General features: G+C 31.8%; 1 protein-coding gene across 5 annotated transcripts in view; it reads left to right on the top strand.

Moving 5' to 3' along the window:
- Positions 1-10,778, top strand: part of LOC145247353 (ribosomal protein S6 kinase 2 beta-like) — a 291,613-nt gene extending 280,835 nt beyond the window's left edge. For 4 of the 5 annotated variants that reach the window (XM_080109030.1, XM_080109028.1, XM_080109029.1 and 1 more), the window contains one exon: positions 9,381-10,778. In XM_080109030.1, the coding sequence (XP_079965156.1) occupies positions 9,381-9,506 (126 nt within the window). In that variant the 3' untranslated portion in view covers positions 9,507-10,778. Of the gene's footprint in view, positions 1-3,830; positions 3,852-9,380 lie in introns of those variants that run through there. The other variant, XM_080109031.1, reaches the window with a different exon arrangement.
- The last annotated feature ends 1,772 nt before the right edge of the window (positions 10,779-12,550 follow it).

Here is a 12,550-nt window from a genome sequence, read left to right as displayed (position 1 = left end):
AGTGAAATTAGACCAAAAATGGATACTTACATTTAATGCTACTAAGACAATAAGAAATGTTTGCAATCACCAATTGCTATGGATGATAGCACCTTTCTAGCAAGTTCAAGGTTCAAACTTTTCAACTTAACATTTATAAGTAACTTGAATTGGAATTAGTGCATAGAAGATATTATCAAATCTGCTGTAAAGGTGGTGGGTTTGCTCTACCAAGCTAGAAAACTTCTAATCTAAATTCACCCCTGCACAGAGTATTGTTGCTACATCTAATCTGATGCACCATCCACTAATCTTTTCTTGGTTCTAAAAACAAATCTCTAATCTGACTGTCTACCAAGCTGTTCCATTGTTGCAATGTTGCATCCCTGTGTTTATTGTACAACTACTTCAACAAAATATGCTCCAACAAACTTACTGCATTTGCACAGCCTCAGCAAAAATACCCCTGGCAAATCCAATTCCTTGACACTATAGAGATGTGCAGATGCTAAAAAACTTTCTACTCTAATAACATTTTTCCTTGAATCACTTGCCTTTGGAATTTCCTCCCTGCTTTCTGTTTCCCCAACTGTACTGACATGCAAAAATGTAGATGTAATGTGAACAAATATATTGCTCCACTATGGATGAACAGCCTCTCCCGAAATCTGGTCCCTAATTCACATTAACCCCTTGCTTTTTAGTGGCAATGTCTTTGGAGGTGCACCAAAATAAAGATTTCAAATCATTTCCAAAATAAAAATTATGAATCCATTTATATTTTTTATTAGGACTTATCTTTGCCTCAATTTAAACTTTTTACTCTAAGAATGTCTGAAAATAAAAAATAGTTTTAGCTTCATGTTTAAAAATTTATTATAAACTAGCAGGACCTATGTACCATTGGGTTACTAGGTGCAAAGATGGGACAAAGCCAAAAAATATTTGTTGAAAGACCCCCCCTCACCCCCAAATAAACAAATGCAACTATAATTATTATGTAGCATGTTATTGTAAACTGAGCTAATATTGTTTTGTTTTCTGAAGTGGCAATTGAAAGCAATGTTAAAAAGCATGCTAATTAATGTATAATAGAATGTGCTTCCACCTCTATAATGGAAAAAAAAATGTTTATGAAGAAATATTTTAAACAATCATAAAACAAATGTAAAAATGCACATTAACTTTTTAAAAAAGGTAACATGTACATGACTGTCATTTCCCTAGTAAAGGAGATTAATGAATAAGGAATGTTTATGAAGACATATTTCAATCAAACCTGTAACCATTGGTTCTGGTGTTTTATGCAATGGAGGAGAAATCCTAATAAACTATTTTTTCATTTTTTATTTTTTTTACAAAGGAATCACCACTTATCAAATTGATATATTTACAGAAGCAAATATGGACAGTGCTGTTAGAAAAAGATGTGGCAAATGTATGATGTTCATGATTACGTTGAAGAGGAGTAAATAATGAGGGAGTAATTATCGTGTGAAGATAAAGTGCAGATGAAAGTGACTCTCCTAGGAATTAATATAATAATTTGTGATCACAACTGAAAGCGACTGGTAATAATCACAAAACTTACATCAGATAATGAATAGTAATGGGACCATAGTGAATTTTTATGTGCCGTCTGCATTTGCAAAGCAAAATCTATTTTGTAGAGGGGAAAAAATTGTTATTTTATAAGTACATAGTCAATAACTATTTTTTTTAAGTCTGCAAAGCATAATATCAGAATTATTACAAAATGAAACTATTCTCTTGAATATAGAACAATTTTAATATGCTTTTAAATACATTTCTTTTACATGAGCTACTCCAATTTCTACTGTTAAAGTTTTTTACAATTCTATTGAAATAAATTACCAATGTTTTCAAACAAATAAAAATTGGTTTTCAATATCATTTTCTCAAGTGCTCATAATACTTTGAAACTATGCCTATAAGGAGGTAATATAGGCTACATGTACTTATCATCTCATCCTCTCTCTCCTCTATAAAGAGATTCTCTTATGCACATTAATTTTAAAACCTGGAAGCTTTATTCTTGAAACATAAATCACTTTTTTTCCTGTTAACATTTAGTAGTTTGAAATGTAAATTTATCAATTGATGTCCTTGTTTGTATGTATTGAAGGTTGTGGCTATTAATTTTTTTTGATTTCTACAACAAACTGAAATTTAATATACAAAAAATTTCAATTGTCCAATGGATGGCTAAACAATGTGTTAGCAACACCTGGAGCAAAGTAATTCATGCATTCCTTAACTGAACACTTTCTGTTCCTTTGCAATATGGAACTGTTACTCTCAATCACATATATTTTAATTAGATTCTAATTGTTGGATAAAGGAATTTGGAGATCGTGAAAACAAAAAATTCCATGTTAGCAGAGATCAAAGAAAAACCAGAAAAAAGATATCAATTGTCATCACAAAATGATCGTTGTCTTTGAATTGCTATGGCATTTGTGTCACACAAACATTGGGCAATGTTTTTAAGAATAGGTCAAAAAGTAAGGCTTGCTTTATCCTCACAATCTGGAAGGCAGGTTGAGGAAAACTGTTTACAAAAGAAATGTGCAATATGAATGTTGTTACTAACTTGATTGATTTCTGTGGTGGGCATTAAAATAAATACATGCATCTTAGTGTTACATTGTGTGTGTGGGGAGGTATAAGGTCTATATATATGTAAGGTGCTGTATATAAAGTGCGTTGGGTATATGATGAGTGAAGTTTCTTTGTGTCAACTAGTGTTCATAAACCTTTGTGAATGTGTGTGGCATTGTTTATAGGACATTTCTAATACAGATAACACAAAGGGCACAGAACACAGTTCTGGGTGGTTATGAATTTTACCAATAAACAAATATCGTTGTTCATCTGGATCTTGGTTGATGAATCTGCTAAAAGCTGAAATGAGCATTTCTTCCAAAGAAACGACCAGGAGTCTTCAATTATATTTTAGACAGCTTTTATTTCACTATGTTTCCTTGTTAGAAGATTGCATGCTTGTCTTAGACTTTGCTTCACCCCGTACAGGGTCATTACAGCCTTGTCTCTAACACTGTCTTCATCTGTCTAGACCTCTCTCTATCTCTGTCTCTTAACTCCTAACTATCTTGTATGTATGTAACTATTCCTTGCTATGCCGTAATTCAATTCACATCTTTTAAGATGTAACTTTTTGAATCACGTTTTACTATTTGTTAGAAAACATTTTCTTTATCATCGCATTCTTTCCTTGATTGTTCTAAGTTAATCAAAATATTTTCCTAAACATTCCTGTATTTCAAATATTCTCTCTATACATTTTTCTACATAACAGTTACAAAACAAGAATAATGTTCATTTCATAACATTTGACTTTTTTAATAATAATAGTCGATGTTCTAAATTAACTATAAGCAAGGCCACTCGATGTTGCTCCAGCATAACATGAGATTTCTCTTAAATTTTCAATTAAGATTTGAGTGCAAGTGACCAAAAAGACATTTTCCAGAAATGCATGTGTATGCATTACTGGAAAATGTCTTTTTGGTCTACATTTTAATTTGCTCTGTTAAAGGAAGCATTTGTTGAATAAAGGAGCCTTATCGCTCCTGTAAAACTGAACATGCTAGTTTAGTTTTAAAATAAATCAAAGCGACCTATTATCAATAAAATTAGAATTGTAATGATTAAATAAATCTAATTTTAAAAAAATCTTTCAAAATTCAATATGGATTATTTATTTAAAACATACAATATTTTTGATATAAATAATATAATTTAAATTTTTATGGTTCAATGTAAGATGGAAAAATTCGACGGGTTTTTTTTTTTTTTTTTTTACATAGGTATAACACTTGCCATGAAAATAAGGATAAAGCAGAGACAGGCTCGCAACATCTCTTCTGTGAGATAAAGGTTGCAGGGAAGAGAAAAGGACATCTTCTACGAGGCTACAAAGTCTATTTTGAACTCTATCAAGGCAGGATAAGTCCTTTCTAGCAGCTCCTGCCCAGATGTGGCAACAGTACTCCATCCTTGGACGTACCTGGCTCTTATATAGATAGAGAATTGCATCAGCAGTGAGATATCTACTGGATCAATAGAAGGATCCCACCATTTTTCCAGCGGCCTTGGCAACGGATTTTATGTATGTTCCCTTTAAGATCAGGAGTAAAGGTCAAGCCCAGAAGCTTGCCAAAACATGAGGCTCTCCTCAAGACGAGAGCCATTCATTTCAATTGATGCCAGATGGGGATCAGAGCGTTGATGATGTAAAGATAAAAGCTTGGTTTTAGATGCATTAAAAGTAACATTCCGTCAGGTCTGATACTATAGAGGACACATCCTTTTTAAACATGGAACGCAGAGGTAGATCCGATATAAATGTACGGAAGCTATCCAGTCAGCCATAGTGTATCAATATACTGTATGATGCAGAGTTACATCTGAGGACTTAATACATTTCATTTTTATCTTAATTGAACCACTTGCTCAAGATCAGAGGAGAAAGAATCAGAGAGAACTTGGTCGTTTACAGTTTTAGATGTGCTACCATAAATAGTAGTGTCATCAGCATGAATGTCTACGAATGATGTAAGGATGTGATTTGGAAGATCATTAATATAGATCAGGAAAAGAGTTGGGCCCAGGATGGACCCCTAAGGGACTCCAGCATTAATACTGTGAGCTTCTGATTTCTGCCCATCAACTACTCTTATGAACCTATGAAAGAGAAATGATTTAATAATTGAGAAGACATTTCCAACTATACTGTAGCTGGAGATCTTGTGAAGTAAACCTTTATGCCATACCCTATCAAAGAAATGAAATTTTCCAGGGTGATGGGAAGCAGTTCTCCTTAAGACAACATTTAAACAGTTTTGTAAGTATGGGAGCTAGTTCTGGTGTAAGTTTTTTGAGTACTATAATTGGAATATCGTCAGGGCCGATTGCTTTACTGGAATCAAGGTTTTTGATTAGCTTGGCAACATCACGTACAGATATTTGTATATCACATAGCGTGTTTTCTGATACAGGAGGAAATATTGGAGGTTGGCGGCCTTGGTCGCAAAGGGTAGAATTAGCTGCAAAGTTCTTCGCAAAGAGTTTGGCTTTGTCTGATGCTGACGAGATTACCTCAGGTCCATTTATGAGAGTTGGGAGAGATCACATGCTTCTGTTCAGGATTCTGTTTGCTATTTGCCAAAACTGGTAGGAATCCAAGCCGCTGCTCAGCTACTTTGGACTTGACAGACTGAGCATACAACTCTCTCGCGGTCTTTCTTACAATGGTTGCTGGCAGTCCTGAAAGCGGCTTTAGTTTCCATACATCTATTACGTTGGAAGCAGTGGAAAAAGTGATTTCTATGCGCAATGGCAGCAGCACATTCTGGAGAGAACCACGGCTGGCTGTTAGGTTTTTGCTGGAACTATTTCGAGGGTATGAAACGGTCTGTACCTACAATTAACCATTCCGTCAGGTCTGATACTATAGAGGACACATCCTTTTTAAACATGGAACGCAGAGGTAGATCCGATATAAATGTACGGAAGCTATCCAGTCAGCCATAGTGTATCAATATACTGTATGATGCAGAGTTACATCTGAGGACTTAATACATTTCATTTTTATCTTAATTGATACAACAGAGTGGTTGGAAGATCCAAGAGGAGACAGAACGGAAACTGAACGTAGTTCAGGGCAAGTTGTGAGGAAAAGGTCTAGGAGACTTGCATTCTTGCCGTCAGTATTGGGCACATGGGTGGGTTCGTGAACAATCTGAGTGAGGTCATAAACAATGGAGAAATCATGACAGAACCTCCCCTTTCGTCTTGTGTCATCGGTCTTGTGTGAGCGGGTTAACCATTCCACATTGTGAACATTAAAGTTTCCACATACGTGAATGTTAGCTGAAGGATAAGCAGATAGGGCGTGATCAATTTTATCAGATGTGCTTTTAAAGATAGTAACTCCGCTGTTGTGGGGGCGATAGAGAGCAAATATAAATGCAGTAGTGTGAGCTAAAGCAACCCGGAAGCTGATATAGGGTAAGTTAGGATCTTCTCTGGAGATGTCCCTACCACATGGAAAGCCATCTTTAATATAGGCAGATATTCCATGCCCATGGCGATCTTGGCGGTCAGATTTGGAAGTTTAATTAGAGTATCTTTTAATTACAAACTCAGTTAGGGAAATAGTCTGTCCAGTGCCAGTTCCACTTATAAATAATAGGTCTGGTTTAGTCTCCTGTAATTGGGTTTCAACCTCTGGAAGGTTAGAACATAGACCCCCTTATGTTGGAGGAGGAGACCTGGTAGTGGGGGTCTACATTGGAAGTTGGAGATCCGGGTTTAATCGTGTATTATTTCTTGAAACTTGTCATGGAGTTTTGGGATTTGTGGACTAGGTCGACAGACTTGCTTAGAGCAGGACAGAGAGGGAAACTAAGAGAAAAAGAAACAAAGAAATTTTTTTTTTTTTTTTTTGTAGCACATAAGGTAAAGCCGTAATAATTACCCACTAATATGGTATCGAGAGGCCGCACCAGAAGCTACTGCATGATCCAGAATCCATTCACCAAATGGCAATACACCAGCCCCAGTACTTTGCACTTGCTTATAGGACAGACTCTTTAGTGGTTTATCCGAGGTTCAGGTCCCTGACTATCAGGCGGATAACATCAGCCCAGATAAAACGTTTACCTCCAGCACCCTTACTAGTGACATAGCTACAAGGATAGACATAGAAACAGGAAATTTCCGATATCTCTGGTGACTGTTCGTGCAAAATACTGCCAACCTAGAATACAGCTTTTTCTTCTCCTTTTGTCAGAAAAATCACTTATTAAAAGATGAGGACTGAGGAACAAATAAAGAGAAGAGAGAGTAACAGGAACTGCTGATAATGCATCCACAATGCATTCTCTACTCTCCATTAAAAAAAAAAAATATTAAGTATTATACTTAAAAGTCCAATTGGCGTGTTTAAAGGAAAGTATGGTGATAGATTCCCCTCTCACGAACTGAAAATGAATGCAATTGCCTAATTTATTTATGCAATCAACTAGATAGTTATAATAAACATTTATGAACGAGAAAAGCTATTATTAAATAAAACAATCAGAAAATAAAAAAATAAATTAAATACTGAAATAAAATGTAGTTCTTAACATTTGCATCTAAAAAGATAAAAATTAAAATTAATATAGCAGTGACTTATCTCGAAAAGAGTTCTGTCTGCAAACTGTTGAAGGAAAATTAGCTTTAAAAACATCAGCGTTCCAAAGACTTTTTTTTTTTTTTTTTTTTTTTTTTTTAACCATTAAAAAAAAGCGTGATCATATTCTGAACTTCAGCTAGTGACGTTTTAAGGAATTGCGGGATAAAAGGAAAGTGGTCGAGGGTCTGTAAAGAGAATATAATGGTTGAGTCTATGCTACCTTTAAGAACAACTTGGTAGATATAATAAACAACATTTTTAGACGAGGAAAGCTAGTATTAAATAAAACAATCAGAAAATAAAAATATAAATTAAATACTGAAATAAAATGTAGTTATTAACATTTGAATCTAAAAAGATAAAAATTAAAATTAATATAGCAGTGACTTATCTCGAAAAGAGCGCCGTCTCTAAAATGCAAACTGTTGAAGGAAAATTAGCATCAGCGTTCCCAACTACCAGTTTGTTGTTTTTTTTTCTTTTTTTGCATGGTATTACATCTTTCTTTTTTTTGTGTGTAAATCACATCTCTGAAAATAAAAAGATCCAAATTAAAATACAAAATTTTAAAATGGAAATGCTTATAAAATGATTTATCTTTTGTCAAAAGTTTTATTAAAACTGAACAATTAAGCTTTTAGTAGAATTGATTTTTTTGTTTTGTTTTTTTTAATCCTGATGCTTTTTAGTTAAAATTGATAGCCATCTTTTATCAATTCATTAGATTCTATTTCTCCAATTTCCAACACTGAAATTGAATCTTGCAAAATATATGAATGTAAATGTTATTGTTAGCACCCTCTCTTTAACATTAATTAAGTTAATTTCTATTTCAAATACTCATCTTATGGAAATTGTAAACCTTTACTTTCACTCTATTTCGTTCGTACATGAATTATAGGAAAAATAATGTTTGAAATAATCAAAGATTTTTTTATAATGAAGATTTGATATATGTAACTGAACGATTCTGAAGGATATTGAAGCATATTTCCCTCTTTTAAAGGTTGAAGATTCTTGTTATCCTTTTCTATATTTTGAGTGGCGTATACATTTTAACTTGTAATTACACAGCAAATTCATTTGCAGACTTATTTAAAAACAAGTTTTCACAAAGAACTGCTTTGCGTTTTTGATTTGTAATTCTATTTTTGTGTTTTAAATCAGCAATCGTGTGCTTTTGTAAGAAAAAACATTAAAACGTGAACTGTTTGCATCCTGCGGTTTATTTGCATCATTGTTTTATGATTTTGAAATTGTGTAATATTTTTGAGATTATCATTTTGTCTTGAAAATTGAAACAAAAACTGAAAATATTTTATTAACAATGCAAAGATCAGTAAGACTTTTTTGTTTTAAATATAATTAAAAAGCCAATAGAAGTGTGTTCCACAGTGTTTGACTTTAGTGAAGGTTTTCTGATTCTTTCAGTTTTATTTCAGCATATAAGCTTGTTTTGAGATGTTGTTTTTACTATTTTTTAAAGAGAATAGTTGTAAATTTTTAAAAATTCTATTTTAATGTTTTTATTCTAAAAGTTTTATCGGTTTAATTTTTATTCATAAAAATTTTGTGTATAATTAAAATTCTTAAATTAATATTTTAAAGTGCAAACTTAAATGCGTACCATTTTTACTTATTCATTTTAATGAAGCACAGTCATTTTGTATCTAAATACATGTTTATTTAAAGTTATGACAGCTTAAAGATGTAACTTTGTAAACAGAAACTTTTATTTACAGTCTGTTTATATTTTTTTAAGCGATTGACAATTCATATCTACTTTTACGTGAACGCACACATGCATCTACTTTTCAGAATCTGTTATTTGCTTCAATCCTTGAATATAAAATGAATAACTTCAGTTTATTCACTTTTTTTGCTTAAAATAAATTCTTCTCCATGGTTTTCTGAAAATGCATATTAACTACTAATAACTTCTTGTTGGTAGGTTTCTATATTGTTTTGATTTTTTATGTAGATATTAAAACTTTAGCATTTGTTATTCATATGTTTGGTAAATGACAAAATGTCTCAATAAAAATGCAATTTTCTAATTCTTATAATGATTGTTTAGTAGCATTTAAGAATTTAATGATCTTTAAAAAAAAAAACAACAGGCACTAATTTTTTTAAATTCATTTTTATTGATTTTCTTTATTGCATTTATTTTCAGGGAGCTATGGTAGCTACATACAAAGCTCTAAATACACAGCCCAAGACAACCCTTGAACCTGTTGGAGCATCTTCTTTAGCACAGAGGAGAGGGAAGAATCGACCGAAGACTTCAACAGCTGTATAAAACCTTGGAGTACTTTCTCTTTTCAAAGGTCACACCATCACATTTTCAATCTTCATCAAAAACCGAAGAGGAATCTTTCCTTTTGACACAGTTTTGTATAACTGATCTTCTCTCATGACTACACAACAACAACAGCAGCAGATAACTCTATGCAATGCCATCTCCTCATTCTGCGTCTCATAAGACCCAACTTTCAAGATAAAGATGTGGATAGAACGGCTTGCAGTTAATCAATCGACCAACATTCAGTTCTTCAATTAAAATAACAACATTCAGTTCTCCAATTAAAATAACAAAGTTACTGATTTTAAAAGAAATAAAAATCAAAAGGACCCTCCAAGTCATTCAGAGAAACAAAATGCTCAGGAAAATGCAATCTAATGGTTTGAAAACAAAGATTCTTCTTCGATATCAGTTTGGATGCAATTAACCAACAAAATCTGATCATGGAATGGAGATTTGAAAATATAAAAATGAAAAACTGTAATATCCAAATCATTTGATTTGTTCTTGCTGTCCATACTTAACCAGTTACAATGATTATGAGAAAGTCACTTGTAATTTGGGGGATAAAAAAAAAGATCTGCAATGTAGATTCTTGACTATTTTAAAGAGAGAAAGAAATTACAGTAAAAAGTTAAAAAGAAATTTAATCAAAAATGAGAGTGGAATTAATCTTTAAAAACCCAGACTATTTTTTCTCAATAAAGACCCTGCTTAGGAGTTTCAAGTTTTAGATATTGCAAACAACTAAGCCCCCCCCCACCCCCCCAAAAAAAGAATCCTTTCATCTCTTTTCTCAATCCAGTTAACCATTTGCTTTTTCTCTTCATGCTGTTTTGTTGCTTAAACTTTTTTGTAAAAGGAAGCAAGATGCATAATTCCTTCACCTTAAATCATAATTCGAATAATAAATTGAAACAACTAAAAAAAAATGGACTGTTAAATTTTAAATAATTTTTTAAATCTCTCATTTTTAACATTCATCAGTTTAGATCCCTGCCAACATTTTCTTTCTTTTCTCTCACATATTCAATTTCATAAAGATGTCAATTTAGCAAAACATGAAGTTTGTAACTTATTATTTAAGAGAAAACAAGTCAATAAGTTTCCTAACTACTTTTGACCAAACAAAACAAAGCAGACAACGCATGTATTTTCTTCAAAATCAAAAGGTAGCAGATGACATGTATTAGGAATTTTCTGAAAACATGCTCATATTTTCAGAAAAATTGATTTTGCATATTCCATTAAATATCAGAAATCTCAAAATATTATGACTGACTTATTTTGTAATAATGAATTTCTCTTAATAATTGTAACTGTTAGTATGAATTAATTCATGTAATTTAAGGGTAGAAATTGGAGAAATTTAACAAGTTTTTTTTCTTTTGCTTAAGGTCAACAAAATTAAAAAAAAAAAAAAAAAAAGTCTGGACAGCTTATTTCTACCATAGGATTACAAGAAAGCCTCTTTTCCATTGTGTTTCCCTTTTGTTGAAAACGGCGTTTTTAAGATTTTTTTAAAAAATTTTTTTGTAGAATGTGCTTAGACATAAAATTGCTAATTCTCAAAGCAATGTTTGGCAGTGAAGATGCCTTTCACTTGAAATTTCTCTGCATTTCTATGTTTGTGTTATAAAAAATGGCTACAGAATACTAATCAAGTCTATCAAATTTTTTCTAATCTATACTAGTTTTCAGAAAGAAAACTGTTTGAAGCATTTGAAACTTTTCACCTTAATTTATTGAAAACTAGTTAGTATCCGACATTGCCGAGGAGTCTTTTTTTCATTTAATTTAGTTTCCCTTAATGCATACCCACTCCCAAGTGTTTTCTTTTCTTTGTAGTTTTTATTGTTTAAAGGAAAGCAACATTCATACAGTCTAATTCCTGCTTAATTTGAGAAAGGAAATAGATTTATTAAATTCATTCCCATCCGTAAACAAAAAATAAAACTTGAATAATTTTATTTTTCATTCTTCCTTCAATCTCTTCTCATATTTTACTTTTCTAACATTTGTTGTCAGCATAAAAAATGAAATGTTTATTTAAATTATTATAGAGATATTTAGAATTGGCATAAGTTAAGAAAAAGTTGACTTCAAAGTACTTATATTTTTTATTTATTTGAATCATGAATTTGTTCATAAGCAGGAACAATAACAAATGCTTAGTTTGTTGTTTTGAAAAAGTCTTCAAACGAATAAGAGTAGTTTGTAGTCCTTGTCATTTTAAAAGAATTTGGAAGCATTGAAAATGTCGGATAGAAAGATTTTTTTTAAGATGGAATGATTATTTTAAAAGAAGACATATTGGTAGCTTCTTTGTGATAAAACTCTTTATAAAAACATAAGCAATCACGTGTAAAAAAAATGTTTGTATAAGTCAATGCAACAAATGTGTAAGAAATGTTTCAGTTTCTGCTTCACATATGTAAGAAAATGCAGCATTGTGTTGAAATTGTTCTATGTAAAATATTGCCTATGCAAAATCTATGCTGTTGCCATGATAATAAGATTGTTAAAAATGTTACTATATTGTAAAGCAAGATAGCAGACGTGCACAGCAACCATTTCCAAAGAAGAACAAGATTGTAGATATCTCTCAGTAAATTTTTATTTATTTTTTAAGAGAAGGTGAACTTAGTTTTAAATTATTAATACTGTACATGCAGTACTAATACGTTTAAGAATTTAAAGACCTTTATTTATAGAAATTGTTAATTATGGAGAAAGCAATAGACATATGATCAGGAATAAGGCCACAAGAAATCCAAAAGTTGCTTATGCAATTGTAAGTAGACTATTGTATAAAATAATACAATAAATATAATTTATTTTGTCTAATATGTTGCTATTCAATGACGGTAAACACATGAATATATATTTAATATGCTGGTACTTGTACAGTTTAATCAAGACATTCAAAAATGAAAATATCGAAAAAAGGTTATATCGTACGTATCCGTTTTGGACTGAAGATCTCCGAAAAAATTTCATTTACTTTGATCGAGTAGTTCCCTCCCCATCTTTAATTCTAG

The sequence above is a fragment of the Euprymna scolopes genome, chromosome 25 (assembly GCF_053919585.1).
Source record: "Euprymna scolopes isolate OS-2025 chromosome 25, ASM5391958v1, whole genome shotgun sequence".
Taxonomy (NCBI): domain Eukaryota; kingdom Metazoa; phylum Mollusca; class Cephalopoda; order Sepiida; family Sepiolidae; genus Euprymna; species Euprymna scolopes.
Note: the sequence above shows the minus strand (reverse complement) of the source record. Positions and strands in the feature narration are given on the sequence as shown.